This window comes from Falco cherrug, chromosome 7 (genome assembly GCF_023634085.1).
Source record: "Falco cherrug isolate bFalChe1 chromosome 7, bFalChe1.pri, whole genome shotgun sequence".
Classification (NCBI taxonomy): Eukaryota; Metazoa; Chordata; class Aves; order Falconiformes; family Falconidae; genus Falco; species Falco cherrug.
The window spans coordinates 36,843,969-36,864,244 of NC_073703.1; the positions used below are offsets into that span (position 1 = coordinate 36,843,969).

The following is a 20,276-nucleotide window of genomic DNA, read 5'->3' on the forward strand; positions in this document are numbered from 1 at the left end:
GGGAGAAGATTAATGGTCTTCAACAGGAGACCAATATGGTGACAGGGTTAAACAGACAATGTTCTAGATCTATTCTTAGTGTTTACCTGATCAAGGAAATGTACTAAATCAAAATTCTATTTTGAGAAATATAGCAAGAAAAATAAAGCAATTCCTCTAATGCTGTAAAACCATAACATCACTGTTTTGCATAGTCACACCAATCATGAACCAGACTCCCCTGTGCTAGATAAACCAGGCACTATAGCTCAAGATTACCTTCTCACCCCAGAGAAGAGACACATGCAGGTACTAAAAGAAATAACCTGTGCACAGTTCAGTAGTGGACGATGAATTTTCCATGCAAAATGTTTCCCTTTAAATGGGAAAGTATTTAAGATCAAATGCTAAGGAATCATTTCATTTAATTTTTAAACATGGAAAAAATTGTTAAATCTGCCCTGCCTCACCATGGATAATTTTTGTGGTGACAAAACTGTAGTTAGTTACTTATTCTATTTATTTTTCTTAACCTAAAAATATTAGATGTAAAAGCACACCAACCTATTAAGTTTCCCTTTGCCACATGGAATTCATTTTTGCCTGAAGAGATCCAGACTCCACTGCCATTAACTCCAAGGAGGCTGGGCTGACACTGAAGCTGCTGTGACCAAAATGCCATTCGAAGCTTATCAGCCACCTTCTCCACAGGTGCCTGAGCTGCTGTTGCCACTGTATGAGTTGCCTGGATTATTGTCTGAAACAGGCTGTACTGGTCAAACACTACATAATCAGTGATGCTTACCTGGAACAAAAATGAAGTGTTCTTAATTAGTTACGTTTTTGGGGGAACTGCAGAACCTTTCATCAGAAGCTCTGTGTGTGCACTTTATGTATAGGAAATCTACCAAGAGTTTAGAAACCTTCAAAGTGTAGGAAGGGAAAAATAATACAGTACATTTTTAATAAGTAAGAGTCTTGATAATAAACCAGTGCCAATATTAAACATCATCTTACAATTCCCTCCTGCCCAACAACCCACTCTGAATTCTGCATTTTAAGAAAGCCTTTTGTTTTGGAATGACATCTCTTCTCTCTCCCTAAAAACTTGTTGAAGTCTGCAAACTATGAGTCGAATTTTCCATTTCCCAAAGGAAGAGAGAAACTTGCATAGTGTGGCAATTTAAACCACATCACAAAAATTTGTATGTAATATTCCTTTACAACAACCTCATGGGCATTTTAATTGATAAGGCAGGAGGAGGTCTAAATAAAAAGTTGCCCAAGTTCTGTCACGGACAATTAGGTTGGCCACACACTGGGATACTCCTAGAAAGGAAGGAAATACTTAAGTGCACAAAAAGAGCAGTTTGTCAACAACCTCAAACCCAAGCTATTTGTGATGCCTACATGCAAGAAGATATTATATATGTACATAAACTGAAATTCTTTTAACTTAGGTAGACACATAGACAAACAAATTTTCTGTATAATTGGTTTTGTACCCCCTTTGCCCCCATCCCTATCTCAAGGGAAAATAAAAAATGCTGGGGAAAACAAAGAGTTGGGAATTCTAAATCAATACCAGAGAGTAATTGCAGTAGCTGACTTGTTTTTACCCACATGATCTGTGATTGAAGCAAGCAGCCTTGTATCTCACATTTTCAAAAAACCCTCAACTGAATGGAAAGACATGTAATAGAAACTTTTTTGCAAGGTTACTTATTATTTGTCTCATCTAGCTAAGGAAAAGGATGGATACTGGAAGACAAGAGAAGAGATTGCACTCAGCAGCCAGACTTGTATGCTCTGCCTAAACAGCTTGTCCTATCCTATTGCCACTGTTAAGATACCAAGCTACATGCACCATTGATATGACCTGGTAGAGCATTTCCTGTGTTCTTGAAAACTGCTGTGATGCTGCTCTGGATGGCCATGGTATGGGCATTTTTTTTTTTCCTTCTTGTTTATAGAAGACATGAAAAGGGATTTCAGCCATAGCCACACCACGGTTTTAATAAACTGAATAAAGAGTGCTACAATATATCAAACATTTCATTGAATTTTATCCCATGGGAAAACAATGCAAATAATACACTTAAGGTAAAAGACTAAACTGAAAGCAAAATAAAAAAAATGCCTACTTGCCACCAATGGTTATCATCTCCTTGTGGTTTCTTTGAAACTATACCAGTTCTGAACCACAGATTTCCATGGATATCCAAAGCCCATAATGTCTGCTGATCTCCAAGGGTTATGCACACTGGTTCCAAAGCTTGCATTTCACTGGAAATGCAAACAAGTACAAAAAATTAAAAAACTTACTTCAAATCTATGCTTACGGTATTTCAAGGAAGCTGTTAAAATGCTAACGGCAGTTCAAAATCATTGAACTCAGTGTGGCCAAGCTCAAAACCACATTTGATTTCAAATTTTCACAGTTAAATCAGTAATTCCAATTTTATTAGTTTGCGTAAGTAAAAACCATTCAACAACAAAAAAAGTAAGCCTTTCAAAGATCCCTTGAGATTTCAAACTTAGATACATAGCAATAAAACTAAAAAGAAATAAAGAGCTGTGATCTTTGACTTTTGATAAAGCAGCTTCATAAGTGTATCTTCTCCAACTTCCTAGACCTATTCTGAGAACTATACTAGCAGTTCAGGGACCATAAATAAAAAACTCAACTTAACTACATGGCAAAGATAAATGTTGAGTTTAGGACTAGAAATTTCTTGTATTACTAAACTGATTTTCAAGCTCAGAAAGTCAACAGGATCAGGTGACCATATCAGACATTTAAAAGGTAGCCAACAATGCTGTTTCTTTCAGAAAACCTCTCTCAACGACTTACAAACAAACAGGGACTGCTTTCTGCAATTGTAATACAAAGCCCAAGAACATTTAACTCCTCCTAAGGCATAGGTCAAGCAGATATTTTCATTAAATACACTAATTAAAGCACATGCAAAGTTCAGATTTGAACAAGACACGGAATATCTCCTTAGAGTCTTCAAGGGCCAAATACCAGGTTGTGAACTAACACAAGTTAAAGCTTCACAACAGGATATTCAGTGGAAGATAAAATCATATGACAACAAGAACTGGAATTTCTTCCTATACTTGCTTCAGGCTGATGTCACAAGAGAGACTATATTCTAGATTCTCAAAGCCAGCAGTAAACACGCAGTGCTTTTAACTTTATCTCAAATTAATCACTGAGAGCATAGGAACAACTACAAAGCTAAATACCAATTACCCAGAATATTTATAAAATGATATGACTGTGAAGTAGAGAAGTATTATCTGTGTGGATGACCAAGAAAATGCTGACATTTAATCTCAGAAAAAAATTTCATTCAAACATCCAGAGAATTCATTAAAGCCATTATGGCATAGATTAAAGAAACAGTATATAATCAAAAAATTATATTGACAGATTATTATAAAGATCTTTTTTAAATTGTTCTCACTTTCTTAAACTCATTTTAAACTGTTTCTACTTCTACTTACGGCAATTTCTTTCATTACATGGAAGTCATTCATCAGACAGAAAAACAGCAGTTACTCTGAATATGTCTGGACAAAGACTAAAGGGGACACACACTCACATAGGTCTGTATACACATGAGTTCAGGTAACACTTTCTCAAACATCAAGGAATTTCAGCACTGAAAACAATTATTTGTGTCATTCTGGTTATGATGCTGCCCCACCACCGTGTCATTACCTGACGATATCGCTCTTCCATTGTTCTCCTTCAGGACAAAAGCTGCTTACTCCTTCCCGGTATAGCAGGGCCCGCTGCTCACTCAGTGCCCACACAACATTATTTCTGGATGTAACCTGCGACAGTGGATAAGGGCAGTCAACCTTTACTGCTCGGGCACAAGGACGATCCACACTCAGGCCTAGAAATCAAAAAATGAGGATTGCTTTACAAACTTTGGCTTTTTGCAACTAAAAGAAAAGAGACAAAGCTACTCAACAAAAGAAAATCAGGAAGGGAATATCCTTGGCATGCTAACGTTTTTCATTTGTTCAGTATTTCCTTGACTGACTGTTCCTTCTATCAACTATTAATCATTTCATCTAATATAGCTGAATTTATATTTTAATAAATAAAACACTGTATATCCTTCAACATCCCACAGAACACACAAGTCCTGTCATTTCTGTTCCTTTCCTCCCTCTAGTGTCAGGATCAGGAATCTCCATTTATAAAACCTGTATTAGACTTGACAGAAGCATCAAAGAAAAAAGCAGTAATGGAAGCATTTTTACTCAAACGTGCCAGGAGAAGAGGAAACCTATCTGAATAGTGGCAGAAATTACAAAAAGCGCATGCCACAATGTGTAGTGTTGAAAGAAGGGGAGAGGCTCTGGCAGATTTATGGGAAGTTTGCACGCATTCATACATATTATCTACAGGAACATGTCATCTTCACAATTACACTTCATTTACACAGCTGCATGGGAAACTCCTCGAGAGCCATAGATTTTGCTTAACCTTCTCATGATGCCGAAGCAAGTATGAACAGCCTCCTCTGTATGATATTCTAAAATAACACAAAGAATGCTCATTTTAAACCTCTGAGCACACACTTTTGTTATGGAAGTTAAGACAGAACAGTGGAAAGAACGAAAAGATCTTGGAGGAACAGCTATCATTGGTTGCCTCACATTAACAAGACATATACTGAGAATTTCTTTTTGGCATTGAAGACAAATTTAGAAGTCTAAGAACAGCAGAATGTAAGCTGATGTAATCAAACCAATCTCTTGCAGGGAAGAATAATATTGACAGAATATAGAGAATAAAACCTCCACAGAGCCCTGTGTGATTGGCAACAAAAGTTCACTCTTTATCAACACTACCCATGCTCGTTGGCAATACGCATGGACCTTGAGCAGGACACTTGATTTCTCTTTAACTACTACACTTAATTAAAAGAAAATAATTTAAGAGTACAGTATCTTTGAAACAACGTTGTGCATTTCAACAGTTTTCTTAATCACAAAGAATTTTTATATTGTGCTACAGCAATTAAATCTACAAGAGAAATTAGAAGAGTACCAGAATTAAATAGAAGATAAATAAGAATTTTGATAGCCATTCTAGAATGCTGTCCTGCTTTAGTGTGTCTTACCTAGCCCTCCTCTTATTTTTCCAGTAATTCCTTCATCATGTTATTTGTAATTTTTTGTCACCAACTTAGCTCTCTGTGCAAAGCCTGCATGCCCAAGAGTCCTTGATACTCTTATCCCTTAACTCTCAAACTTGGAGCTACATCCTTCCTCCTTGTATTTCGCCCAAATACTGTCTGCATAACACCTAAAAAATGCATCCTCTTCTATTCACTGAAGCAGATAAAGCTAAGGCCATGACTTCAAAGTTGCCACTGCACTATCCCTTTTTCCTGATTCTTGCCTCATTCACATCCAAGTGAGAAGGCAGCTGTGATGATTGCTGCTCCACAGCCTGTTATATTCCTCCACTGGCTTTACTTTCTTTATCATGTAAAATACATACCACTTGCCTATACTTCCAAGCACTTTATGATCTTCTATCTCAGAATATCTTCCTTTCATTATCAAGTGGTAATTCTTACCTCCAACAGATTTCTGCTTTTCAAAACACATAGCTTCTACTTTCCCCTACTCTGCCCCCCATACCTGAATTTCTTCTGAACAGCCACACACTATCTCATCACCTTTCTAAGTTCTTCTTAAAACTTTGTTAAAATCCTTAAAGCAAGAAAAGAAAACCCACTTCAGGCTCAGCTGTTTCGATGCATCATACCATTTTCAAGGCAAGGATATTATTTCAGTATTTTCTGCAATCCTTTTTTATTTATCTGCATCTATCCCATATCCTTCCAATATCATAAATTCTCTATACTGTAGATACTCCACTTGGCACAAAAAAAATAAGTGGCCATGAACTGGCTTTTCCAGTCTCCTAATTACCCAGAATCTCACAACTGTTTCCAACCATTTCTCAAGTTAAAAAGGTTTCCCTATGTCCTGGTGGTGGATAAAAGTTTAAACCAAATTGTGACCATTCCATTCCATAGACTTGAACTCAAAATCTTAGCCCACAAAAATTCAAAGAACCTGCAATTAATTCAGGTACCTGTTTGCAGATACAGATCTCCATTTGTTCTGATAATCCAGGCGGTGTCATCACTTAAAGCTACAAATACAGCCTGGGGTAAAGCCTCATACCAGTGGCGTTTTCCTTTTATAGTTACTTTTCCACAAGCAAATGCTTTGTTAGTCTTCTGTTCGATCTTCCAGAGAAGAGCCCCTGTATGAGGAGTTAAGACAGAACATAGTATCACTTAGCAATTACTGTAACAGCGACAGCTGACTTCTCATGCCTACACCTAAATGAATCCCAGGGGAAAGGCAAACCAGTAGCATTAAACAAAAATGCGAGGTTTTAAACAACTTTTTTGTCTCTTTGTTAAAAAGCAAGACCAGAACAGTGGCTAACTTCACTAGGAATTCCTGAAATGCATTTACCATTAGAGTATGTACAATTTTTAAATGTTCAAATGCAAGTTACTTCTCCTTAGTTACACACTGTAAACTAACAAAACAAGTTCCATGTCAAGGGCAAATAAGCCTACTATTAAGAGACTGAAGTTCATGGCTTGCTTCTGTACTATGTTGGTACATCCTCAGTACATAAAGGAAAAGGGGTTAATTGTAGTACTTTCACTGTTTACAAATACTAGCATTAAAACATAACTTTTGTGGACCAGTCATGAGTGACAAATACCTGAACAGGTGTGCACATCACAGTGGGCAGCACTGTTACCTGCTCACTACATGTCATGTCACAAGCAGACAAAATGCAGCAATGCAACTGCACAAATCCAACTTGAGAACTTTTCCCCTCACTCAAACTAGCAAGGACAGCTCAGAATAAGAAAACCAAACAGAATTCCAAACTTAAGTACTGACTGGCATCCATGCTGGCTCATACCAGAGCAGTGCATTGTCATATTAACTTCCTTTGAATAATTCCACAAGGTAGCATTTGATTCCATTTTGACATTTGTGATTAACATGCTCTTGTGTCAATATATCCACGGGGAACTGTGGATACTAGAAATTTGCACGAGTTCAATGGAAAACTGGGTGAGTTCCTGGAACTGCAGGATAATAAGCACAGAGCAACAACCTTTTGCTCAGGAAATCTCTGAGCCACCAACTGCAGTCTGAAACTACCAAGGGCAAATGTCATACATGCTAGCCTGTTCCTTTCCTGCAGGCCTTTGACCTGCCTTTGACCACTGTTAAGGACAAGATACTGAGCTGGATGAACCCATGATGATCTCACCTACTGTAGCTACTCCTAAATTTTTTTTGTCCATAAGAAAGCTCAGCTACAGATCTTTCTTCTTAAAACAGATAGCAAATCTTCCCCTACAGAGAGAAGGCAAGATTGACACATGGTTTTAGAGATGACAGGGGAAGAAAAGTAGTGGCAAGGCAGGAGACTAAGTAAAGAAAATGTCTGAGAAACTTGTATTTTCACACGAGTCCTGGAACAATCTGGAAGGCCAAAAGTGACATGAGTTTACAGTCAAAACCTGTTTAATTTTAATCAAACTTAACCCTCACTTCCAACCACACAAAAATTGAAAGTTTTTCTTTAGTATTAAAAAAAATGATCAAATCAACAAACAAACCCCCACACAAAACCATTCTACATTTACAACAAAAAGAATTTTAAATTTGGGAATCATAAGCAGTTCTGTAACAAAACCCAAGGTTTTGTATAGACAAGGACCTCTTTATTCATCTCCACCTGCCACTGAACTGCTACTTCTGAAGTTCACTTTAATCAGGCAGACACATGCCGAAAACTTCCCAAAATGCAACGTGAACCTGTTAGAATGACAGCCACTTAAACTAGAACATGGTATGCAGAGGTAGCGAAGATGCAGTCATATCACCTTGAATTACTTTTTTTTTTTTTTTTTTTTTTTTTAACCCCACGCTAGTTTTACATGAAACGAGCCCCAAACCACCAAGTTTCTGGAAGTACTTTATTTAAACAACCCCACACACTAAACTGCCTATGTGGAATTTACATATACACTGAACCGTATCTGTACTTTCAGAAAAATGCCCAAGTTTCGCCTAATTAGATAACAGCCGTTATTAGAAAAAAAACAGGAGAGCAAAGCAAATAAACAATTCTATGCAAGTCTGGTACTTCGGAAGTCCCGGTGGGGCAGATGCCAACCAACCTGAGGGGGAAACTGCCACCTGCTGGACACCATCCTCAAACTTCTGCCACCGCAGCCCGGCCGCGGGAAGGGCGCTGCAGTACAGGCTGCCTCTGTAGTCCAGGCACCAAATATATTTTTCGGAGACTACCAGGCTCAGGATGCCATAACCAGGGCCAGAGTATCCCATCCAGCTCTCTGCAAACTAAAAACTGTAGAGTCAGAACAGTGTCAGATGTCTACAAACCGCACAAGAAAATGGCTACATATACACAGCAGCTCCCATATTTTGATTAAAGAAGATCTGAACTTAAGGTTCCCAAGTACCTTAATCATGAATAATAAATTTGCCTTGTGCAAAATAAAACTACATCTTTCAGTGTTCTTTAAGATAGTATGTACTGCCAAGTAAGACTGCTAAAACAAAAGTTTTAGCAAAAAACCCCAAACAACCCACAACCCCCTCCACAGTGTCACCTACTTCCAAAAAGTGGAAAATCTTCTTGTATTAATTAAAGAACACATACTTAAAGTAAACGGCAGATGCGAAAAGGAATATATAGAAATGTACAGTCTGTCTGTAGTCCAGGAAATCATTTATTGTCCATAAATTAAGTTATGAGCAAAGGGAACAAGATAGCTGGAGTGCAGAGACAGCTAAACATCCAGCTTTGATGCTCTCTGTATGGTACAGGAGCCACGCATTGCAGAATTTTAAAGACTGCTATCTTAAAATTTTGATAGCTTGCATGAGGTGAACCCAAGCACTACATACATGACCTACAACATAAGCATCTGTAAAGCTTATCTAAACATTCCAGAGTGTAAGAATATCATAACCTGAAACTAAAAGACTTCTACACTTTGGCCTGCACCTGTTACTAGATACGACACCATCAACTTATAACCCAACCTTTATCAACAAATACTTGGTTCATCTTAGTACAAGGCTGTTACAGGTTTAAAAAGAAACAAAACCCACAACCAAGAAGAATTGTTTCCATCGGGAAGAGTTCTGCTAAAACCCACAGTGATTTTGGCAGTTTTGCAGATTTTACAATTAATTTTAGTACTTCTTTTCTGTACAAGAATTACTATTTCTGGAAATGTTCACACACGAAATAACAATGAAGGAAAGAGGTTAACAGGAAAAGGAAAAATGTCCATATTTTAAATAGTACTAACTGCTACCTAGGGCACAGAGAAAGACTAATCCTTATTCTGAGTATTTACAGGTAAAATGATCCTTTAACTAGGGGCCGGCCATTTGAGGTAATCAGCATTAATTACCCATGAAGTCAGATGAAGTTGGGAATAGCATCGTGGAGAATTTGGGCTAGCGGAGGCCCAAACAAGGAGCAGCCTTTAAGCATGACTTGGTTTTACTGTTCAGTCTTCGGATGGCTTTATGACAGCATTTTTGTTGAGCTGGGAATAATATAGCCAGTGCAGCTTCACATTGTAAGCACACCTACCATTCTCAAGTCTGATACATCACATTTTGTAAGAGTTACGACACATATTGCTGTTTGGCTTTATGCTTTACTTTTTTTACTTGAATCGACTAAGAAAAAAACCTGCTTTCCTAAAGAAGGATAGAAGTTACATTAATGTTTCTTTTGAAATGCTGCAATTATGTATTTTAACTAAATTGAAGACATATACCTGATCAGATTTTAACAGCACCATTTCATCTAGGCTTATCTTGGCCACATCCTGGGAACCAAGCCCAGCACCAACTTCAGGCATGCTAGTCTCTGAGGATGAATACGGTAATCCATGTCCATAAATATCCTCTTCATCACTTGAGGCAGATTTCTCAGTCTTACTTTCATGAGTATCTGTTACCCATTCAGCAGTGCTAGTACTAGATTTAGCTTTGATTGCACTTTGAAAATTCCATCCAGAAATGGAACTGTTATCTGAATAAACATCGTTAGAGATGTCAAAGTGGAGCACAGAAGGATCTGCCAGAGCGCTGTGTATTAGAGAGAGTTGCTGTTGGTCTTCCCTACCAGTTTCACCACTTTCCTTTGGTGTCAGCGATTTCTGAACACCAAGTACACTGTCACATTCCAAAAACATTTGGTCTGTAAGGTCTGGCTCTTCAAAAGATTTTTCAGTGTCCTGCAGCTCCATTTTATCTAAGTTTTCATCTATTTTACACAGTGTAGGGAAATCCTGCTCCTCCTGTTGGCTCAGCTTTCCAAGACAGCATTCATTGCTTGCAGAAACCACACTACCATTATATTCACCATCAACACTGCTCGTCAAGTCTTCTGTAATGATTAGAGGAGAGACAGATGTTGAAGTGTCTATAATAGCTGAAGTACCCATGCCACTATCACTGTTTGGTAGTTTCTGTAAATCAACCGTATCTCCATTTTCTTCATTAATTAGTATAGTCGCAGACTCAGGAGACTGTAGGACACTGAAAGTTTCTGAACAGTTATCTTCTTGCAACATTGTATGGGACTCCACACTGAACATGCTTTCCTGATCTGGAGATCCAGTACTCAAATGATCAATGCTGCCACTCATTAGGCTGGAAGTCATGGAAAAGGAGTCTGCATTCAATGAATGTGGACTATCACCAGAAAGCTGACGCTCATAAATTGGTGTACCTTCCAGAGAGCTGTGGGTTTTCCTGGTCCCGCTTTCTGTTCTCATAAAAAAAAAAAAGAAAAAAAAAGAAAAGGGGGGGGGATAGTATTTTTTTTTAATCTATTAAATTCCAAATCAAAGACAAACATTAAAATATTTCTATCACTGGGGATAGAGTTAAATCTAAAATTCAACATACTGATTTTTTTCAACTTCAACACTAAAGGATAAGTATAAAGCCAAAAAAGTCTTAAAGCAAAACATTTAAAAGTTGTAACATTAATACAGTAAATAATTAAAATAATAAAGTACACTATTCTAACAAACTAAAAAGCACAGCTAAGAAAGACACTGTCAAATATTCTAAACCAGATGAACAGATATTACACAGTTCCAATACAAAACTGGAAGCAGAGTCCACTGTATGTTGCCATTAACCCATACATTGGAACCTTAAGCATGTTTACACAAAGCAAACCAAAGTTAAAATAATAAACAAATACATCTAAAAAGACTTCAATTTATCATTTTCAAAACCGTCTTTCATCTGAAACACAAACAGCCCCCTACAACCACTCATGTAGCTCAAGAGCATGACAATACAATATAAACGAAGTCTGTCAAACACACTCTCTTATGTGTAATATCAGAAGTGACATGTTCTAATAATGAGTAGTGGCAGAGAAAGTTCTGCTAGACCTACCCTGTTTCTTCTTTTTTTTCTTTTTTACTTTAATTGGCTTTACAATCAGTTCTTGATCAAAATCTTCAGAGCTGATTGTGCTGAACCGTTGTGAAGGAAGTTGACCTTCTCTCTGAGCTTCTGAAAGTTGGTCTGCACATATCATAAAGCTAGAGCCACTGTCCACAGAATTTACTGAACTGCTCCTGCTTCTTGATTCACTTACTACAGAGCAGACCCTTTTTCTTGTCTCACTGCTCAAGTCTCCCACTCTATCAAAACTTTTCTCTGATAGCGTTGGAGTTTCCAGATCATCTTTCACTAAAGAATAAGAGTAATTTTTATCATCCATAACTGAGGGGGAAGTAACCATTTTTTTATCTGTTTCCACTGAAGGGCTAGATGATACAGATGCAACTACTGATAACGGGGTCAGCAATTTAGGACTCGTATCCGTTAAAGGATTCAGCAATTTTGAATTCACATCTGAAACTGACCAAAAGAAAAACAGAAGTATAAATATTAGTGCATCAAATGAGTAGAGGCATAGTACTTGGAGAGTATTGAAAGAAAAGAAGCTTTATGCAACGCAAAAATATTCTAAATTCACAACATTTCAAATATGTATATCCACATGCACAATGTAAACTTCATGTAAGTAAATCTATATAAAATCATTTTAGTAACATCAATCCCCCAAAGCCTGTATCAAACTTTTTAAACAAAATTCTGAATTTATGTTTAGGTACGAAGAATGGTACAGGTGTTTAGCTAAGACCCAACAGTGCAACACACTGAAGTGCCACCCTGTATCTTTAACTTTTTCATTAAAACATTCAGTATGTTGGGGGGGGTGGGGGGGTGGAAATCAAGGAAAATTTACTAGACTAACCACTGTGGTAATTAGAAGAAAATATACTTCAATAAGGCTCCTTTCAAAATATACCTGCATGCTAAGATTAAAATAATAAAAAAATCCTCAAAGTTTATGAGTAAAGTACTGCTTCAATGACTAAAGCTACTGCTAATACATGGTGATAAGAAAGTTCTCTAGAATTCAGTGAGACTTCATAGCATATTTACTAGCATTTTGCTAATACAAAGCTAAGATGGAGTACTTTACATGCGTAAGTAGACCTGTGAGCATAATATGCTGTATAATGGTGTTTATAATCTTTAAGATTGAGAAATCAGACAGCACCATCATTAATGAAGTATTATTAACCCCGTCTTGTGAGTTCTAGTAACACAGATGCTGAAGTCAGATGGCAACAAATAAGAAAATAAACTCTCAATTTATTTTTGGAATTTTAGTGACTATTATTTGGGGGTTTTGCCATTCTTTCTTTTTCATTGCTGGGAAGGATGAGATTTCCCCAGAATGTGGGTGGTGACAGGTGGCACAGAACCAACATATTCTGGCATCTCCAGCTCAGACAATTAAGACTGATCAGTAAAGAGATAACCACGATCAGGAATCCAGATTGCTTCAGCATTGTGGTTTAGAATAAGGTCTCAAATGCACAGATTAGAGATGCCTGGCTAGGATAATGATGATCCACTCTCAAAAAAAAGGGAACTATAATTTCTTAATACCCCCATTCTCACTGCAGCCAAAACACAAGCTCCGATGAGCAGATAAATCAGATCTCTAAATATAATTCGTAGAAACAGGTAAGTAACTCTACAGAATCTGGCATGTTTTTGCAATAACCTGAAGGTTTTTGTGGGGGTTTTGGTTTGTGGCTTTGGCTTTTTTAGTATTAAAGAAGTACAATAGGCACCATGTTGCATGGGGTACATAAAGTTTGCTACTCTATACAAACCTATTGATGACAGTCCTTCAGGTCTACTTGAAATTCTTATTATGTCTCTATCTCCCTTTAAGAGAAAAATCTCATTGTTGGTACAGGACACAGACACAATATCACCATATCCTTCCAAGCCACCAATCAAAGCCTATAAAGAGTCAACACAGAAAGAAGTAATTGGCATCAGATCAAACACACTGTTTGGACAAGATGGTGCTCTTAACAAAAGCATTCACTGGAATTTAATCAACATACATAGTTACAGAATAAAGATTTTATCTTATAAAAAAGAAAGAAAATAGAAAAAAGGAACAAGAAAGCACCCTTTAATTGTGGTGCTGCTAATTTTTGTACTAATTTTAATTTACATCTATTAGTTTTCTCTGTCCAAACTAACAGCAACAACTAGAACTTAACATACAATTTGGTGGCAGAAAAGAGTCACAGTACAAATGTTCAAAACTATTTAGAAAAAAAGATAATAGCTTGTATTCACTTTCATACACACTTTTAAGAAGACAAAATAGCTAACAGCTCACTCTATACCAAATAAAATGTAGTACTTGGTTTTTTGCAGACACCAACAGTAGTAGAAAGGAAAGAAGCAGCAGTTCCAGGCACGTTTATCAACCTAAAAACTTCTTTTTTGCATTACTAATTTGAATTTTTATATGCTTTTCTAACTACCAAAATTATGATGTTAACATCCAGACTGAAAGTTTTAAATATATTTAATCTTTATGCATAATATACCAAGCTAGTTTGTGAGCCTATCATTGCAATGACAACTCAAAGAGGGAGAGAATAAAGTCTTCTTTGTTAGGTTTAAATACAGATTTAAACCATAGAAGTGTAATGAATAACCCCAAGACAGTCTCACGGCATAGCACAAACAAAAACAAGTAACAAACAAAATATGCACCCACAACATTTATCTACCTGGTTCACAGTGTCTAGTAAGTAGATGCTGTATTCATTCCAGGTCAGGACCCATCCTTCTTGGAAAAAGCACGAAACAAGCCCAAGGTGTTTCTCTGGGGAGCTGTAACTTCCTCTGTCAGGTGGTTCCAAACGAGGATACAGTTCAAAAGTTTTTATTCCTCCAGCAAATACATCTTTCAATATGAATGTGGCCTGAACAGTTCCATGAACATCAGCCTTCCAGAGACGAAGCCCAGGTCTGGCAGCAAATAGCGTCAGGTCACTCTGTTTACATAGGCCAGGTATAAAACATGCCCCAAATTTGCCAGTGCTAAAATGAAAAAGAAGAATTTATTTTAAAAGCTATATACTCCACTTAGAAACAATTTTTAAAACTAACAGCACAAATTTACAAATGTAAATTATGAAAAATAAAAGTCTTTAATCAAAGTATTCGGTCAAATCTCTGAAGTACAAATTTGGTTACAGTAACACAAGAACAGTGCTTCCAAATAACAAGTTTTCCCTCAGCTTTAGATGTCACACACTACACCTATTAGGCAAGTGAAATGACTCCTCCTAATAAGCTCCATAGCCTTAACAGTACACTTTATCCATCCAAGAAAGAACCTACTATGCAGTCAATCTTTCTCCCAGAATTAATAAAAAAACCAAGAAAAACACCACAAACTAATGCTAAGAAACTGATAACCTCTCCTTGCAAGAAGCACAGAATGGACCTCAAATGTTAAAATCTTCATGTCTCATGCATAAAACCACTATTACTAGCACCCAAGAAAACCCCTCGTACATAAGATGGTGGGTGCTTGGTATTCCTCTTATAACTCATATCCCTGAAAGATACCTTACAAACCTTTCAATTTCCTCTACTTCCACATATAGTCAGACATGCTGTTCTAAGACTGGGTGCCCTCTTCCTTCATATCCAAGAGAGATTACACAATAGAAGATGCCAGAAAGTCATACAAGAAGTTCCTAGCCTTTGAGTCAGCTCTAAGTGCTTGCTACGCATTTTCCCTTTTAATTCACTTCAGTGAATAAGTGAAATTGGGGTGCTGACTTGCTTTTTGAATCAGATATTACATCACACGTTAGATGGAGCTGATCACAATGCTTGCTCAGAACAAGTCACAGTAAACCAAGAAGGACCACAGAGGAAGTTTGGCGGTGATTTCAGTTTAAAAAAAATGAGAAAACATCTTAAATATTTTTTTGCATAATACTGCCCTGAAAATATGATTGTGACATATTTGCAACCATGTACTTTTTAAGTAGGTAGAATTGTTTCATGTTTGAGCACACATAGCTACTGCAATAACTTTTTATGAGCAGACTGTTGTGTTGTATTAATTTCACTTGCTTAGATCAATCTTTCTGTAATCTACTCTGAAAAGCTACAATTAATAGATGTGCCTGCACCAAGATTTTATGAGGGTTACTTTTTTCTGGGCTGTGTTCCGACTTGCTTCACAGATTTCTCTTCTGTGTAAAAAAGTAGAGTCCGTTGTAAAGTAGAGACAAGCAGCACTTTCTGGTTGTAATCCAACTGCACGATTGAAGATGGCTCTTCCAATACAAGGCTGGAGTTGCAAATACCCTTTTAAAGATACATACAATTAACACAAGTCAACCTTTCTAAAAATATAAAGTAATAACTAACACTGCAAAGAAGTTAATAGGCCCAAGAAAGAGAAAACAAATAAACTAAAGCTTTTGAACTACGGCTGCACAAAGTTCGTTTAATGAATGTGGAGTTCCCTTATGCAGACAAGAGAGGAGTCAGACTGCGTATCAGTGGCACACTATGAAATCTGATTTCTCTTGGACCATTAGCTAACGCATTTCACTTGAAATCAATAGGAACCCTAGGGCACGTTTTCTTCCTTCTCCTCCACTGCCAGGCCATACAATGCTGAGAAAATATTTACGTTTGGAGATGTTAAACCTTTCTGTCAAATCAAATGAGGGACAATCGTAGGTAAATCAGAATGGCTGTTATTTAAACTTCTCTCCCATACAGAAATTCAAGTTAGTACTTACTTTGCTGACATCCCAGGTCTGTATTAACAAGACCTTAGCAAAATCCCATTTACTGGTAACACTAGTTACCCGTGACTAGTCTGCTAGTCACCCAGCAGAAACCAAACATTACCTTTATTCTACACTCTACACTGAGTTACTGAACAATTCTGAACAAAAGTACTTCTTCAATACAGTGAATCAGCAACATCACATCATTCAAAAGCACCCTTTCCAAACAAAAGACAGACTGGCTGAAAGCTGAAGGAAAATATTTCAGACATTTCAGACGGGAACGTGGTAAAATAAGAAGGATCACCACTTTGTTTTTAAAATCCATTATTTTTTTAAAAGGTAAGGCAGTTGCGAAGGCTATCTCCTTGGGTGTGTGCACAGTTGGCCAAGTGTATGTGTACCAATAAAGCAGGCCAACTAAATACGTGATACTAAACACTTAACTAACTGCTAAATATTTAAACACACAAGCATTCTTTCAGAAAATTATAAATGAGATTTAAGGCCTCTATAATAAATGCTCACCTGGTCTAGGTCTAGGGCAGAGTAGACAATCTTCCCTCTGTCATCTCCCGAGAATAATTTCATTCCATTGGGACTCCAAGCTAAAGCTGTTATACTACTTTTGTGGATACCAGCAACATCAAATCTCCGAAGCTGTGAAACAATACCAAAGCAATACATGAATGAGGAGAAGAGAAAATGGAGACACAAAACCTATTCAGTGACTCTGACTGATAAATTGGAGAGATCAAGTACAAAAGTGCAGGTCATTCTAATTTTTATTTAGCACAAAAAAAAAACCCCAAAAAACCCCACACCACCAAAAAACCCACAAAACCCACCACCTAATAGCTCAGCCATTTATTATAAATGAGACATTTTGAAAAAGCATTTTTGATTAAACGTATCTTTTGTAATAAAAAGTATGCCTTAAGATTATTGCTTTTATAAGCTTAATGTATGAAGCCTAAAACACATTCACAGATATTTCATCAGGCAAAATTATCTCACTTTCACTACCCTAAAGAATCATGCTAACACTGTACTAGGATTTGCCATACTAAACCTCATAGGAGTTTAGCCAAATGCAAAGATTTACCTGTTTGTTTCTTCCAGGCAATGAAGACACAAGCTGAAAAACCGCAACCCGACCTGAGGCTGTACCAACAGCGACTAGATCATCGAAACAACTCAACAGCTTTACAAAAGTAATAGATTCACACTTCCCCTGTTGAAACAAACCATACATAAAACTCACAAAGTTAATAAGACACAAACAGCAGCTCAATTCTGAGCAACTCAGCTTCATTAGAAGAGAGAAGAGTAAAAGTTGATATTTACCTCAAAATTATATTTTTTCATCTGGTTTAAATGTCTGCAGTAGAGATAAAGCATTCCAATGCTGCTCCCCACGGCAATGTAGTCTCCATTGGTATCAAGTGCTGTGAGGTATACCACAACAGAGCGAAAGCCTTTTTGGACCTTTGTAGGAATGGCATTGAGAAGATAATATAAGGGACAAAACTCCTTAAATATAACCGGTGAAGCCAGAGATGCCATAGCAAGCACTGACATCAGCAATTTTAAGGCTGAAATAAACACATCTACTTGACCACATAAGGAAATCTGAAAGACAAAAAGCAAAAGACATGTCATTAACTTCTTTGGAAAGAGTAAATGGTTAACAGAAAGCCACAATGTAGCAAGTAGGGATGTAGAAATTCTCAGGTTTTGTTTTGTATAAAGAAAAAGCAAGTTAAACTCTTCTAGCAAATGTAAATTATTCTTAGAAGAACTGTTTTTATAGAATAAGCTTATGCCTTAGGTACAGCCAATATCTAAAGATGTATGGTAACCATAAATATGGGCTAACCACTTCTTGTTGTGCTGTGAGCTCATCAAAGTAGAGTTCAAATGCAGCATTTCTTCTCGTCTAGCTAGTGAAAGAACCACAAGGGCTCTGACACTGAACAATTCATGTGGTATATTTCCTCATCTATCTGCAAACTCTACCCTCAATCCTCCCAGCACTGAGAGCATGGGATATTCACTGTATTAGACAGTGCTATAAGACCAAACCATCAAACTACTATTTATGCTCAGCTCCTTAATGCCCCACACCTCCAAGGAAAACATAGTTGAGAAACAATTCAGTTAAGAGCTACGTCTGCTATACAATCAAATAACAACCAAAAAATTAAATAGTGCGGGAAGAAAGAGGCAATGCAAAAATGACAGAAAACACAGTTTGGCCAACCCAGGAAAATATCCATGTAGCAACTGAATTTTGAAAGATAAGGAGCAAATGGAAAAAAGTACCATATGCCTGTGTTTCCCTTTACGGTTAAGCAAATAATTTCATGCTGGTGAGTGACACTGTAAATATACTTAGGGAACAATTCTGGCATCTTTCTAAGAGTAACGGAAACAAAGATTCTGTTTGCCTTCAAGAAAAAAAATGCAGTCAGAGCTCATCATAGTAATAACATATTGGTATCTTCAGAAAAAGCTGATACAACCATGACATATGTAAAAATATTCAAAAAATTTAATTAAACCCAGTAATTTTTCTCATCATGAGGTGACAGCCTTGACAAGAATACTTTGCAGTAGTAACTGTTCTCCTCATGGATGACTTTGGAACATGGAAAAGGAAAGAAACTTTACTTCTTGAATTTTGTTTTGCCACAAGCAAGCCTGATTAATCTAACAGATGTTTAGAATCTGCCAAAAATACCTTCAGTTTCCCAAGACAAGAATTTTGGATTTCTGCAAAGATTAAAGTTTTCTATGGTTGTTAAGCCTGTAACATTGAAGATTTTTTAAGCTTCGGCAGAGTTATAACTTCCTTAGAGAAATGAAAAACAGAAATATGCCAGTTGAAACACTTCTAAATGCTCAAAATTATTCTGTAAAGTATTCCTACTGCAATTTGTGAGATAGAGAAATAAAAACTAGGCATAATAGGGCCTAAGGATAGAAAATGGTATTTGTTTGGCAGCTTCACACATTGCTTATGGTGTATATCAACTAAATCAGAAAAAATATAGCTGCTTTAGTTTAATATCTCTATTACTGTGAAAACCTCTGATGTCTCAGTTTTCAAACTACTGCAGTTGCTGTGCAAGAGGATTCAGCACACAGGCTTTGGGCCCTGAAACACTTGCTGTCAACATACAATGCCACTAAATCCAAAAGGATTACTTGCATGACGTTACCCATTCAAGCCCATGCTAGACAAGACTGCAGGAATAAAGATTGGTTACTGGACCCACATTTTATTTCTGTTACAAAAACTGCCAGTAAATAAGCCAGTGCAGTTATTAGATGTTCTTAATTGTGATAAATTTTATTGCTTGCTAGAGCTTAGAAATTAATCCTACTCTTCTCCAGTGTTTACTGTCATGACACCTATTTTATAAAGTATCACAAGGATTGGCTGATGAACATGTCCAAATTATCTCTGAATAAAGAGTTCCTTTCAGAGTTGCTTACTAAGTTAACAGATAACCTCAGTGCATCAACATTCTTTTACAGTATTTTCACACACCACCTATTTCCTATCTTATATTGTAGGTCTCCTGCCCTGTCCTTCAGCATTGCTTCTATCATGCATACCTTCTATCCACAGTCAACTAAATAAAAAGAGAACCCACTGCTGAAGTCTCTTGTTTGCTGTTATAAACATGCTGTTTTGCCAGTTTAGTAATTTTACTAGCTGCTGGCCCTTTTTTTCTTTTTCTTTTTTTTCTGGTAAAATAAACCCCAGCCTTTGTCCTGAGTCTCAGATATATAAGTCTTCCTCTGTCTAATCTCAACTTCTACCACTGCCCAGCTACTGCCTCATAAATTTCATATATTTTGTTTTTTAAGTCCCTTTTGTCACTCCTACAATTCACATCTGTCATCATCCGAAGCTGCTTTTGTAGCTGGAACTCTCTCACACTTGCCAGTTGCCAAAGAACCTTGCAAGTC

The 20,276-nt window shown here is 37.0% G+C and overlaps 1 protein-coding gene across 5 annotated transcripts in view; it reads right to left on the reverse strand.

Annotated features, from left to right (window-relative positions):
• Positions 1-20,276, reverse strand: part of TECPR2 (tectonin beta-propeller repeat containing 2) — a 58,952-nt gene that overhangs the window by 36,260 nt on the left and 2,416 nt on the right. For all 5 annotated transcript variants that reach the window (XR_008733080.1, XR_008733079.1, XM_055715472.1 and 2 more), the window contains exons 2-14: positions 17,643-17,927; positions 17,401-17,529; positions 16,824-16,955; positions 15,704-15,861; positions 14,262-14,574; positions 13,338-13,470; positions 11,533-12,003; positions 9,891-10,885; positions 8,247-8,430; positions 6,116-6,289; positions 3,710-3,890; positions 2,124-2,265; positions 544-784 (exon numbers count right to left, since the gene is read on the reverse strand). Coding sequence is in view for 3 of the 5 variants with exons in the window: in XM_055715472.1 (XP_055571447.1) it covers positions 544-784; positions 2,124-2,265; positions 3,710-3,890; positions 6,116-6,289; positions 8,247-8,430; positions 9,891-10,885; positions 11,533-12,003; positions 13,338-13,470; positions 14,262-14,574; positions 15,704-15,861; positions 16,824-16,955; positions 17,401-17,529; positions 17,643-17,876 (3,487 nt within the window). In the remaining 2 variants the exon portion in view is untranslated. The remainder of the gene's footprint in view (positions 1-543; positions 785-2,123; positions 2,266-3,709; positions 3,891-6,115; positions 6,290-8,246; positions 8,431-9,890; positions 10,886-11,532; positions 12,004-13,337; positions 13,471-14,261; positions 14,575-15,703; positions 15,862-16,823; positions 16,956-17,400; positions 17,530-17,642; positions 17,928-20,276) is intronic.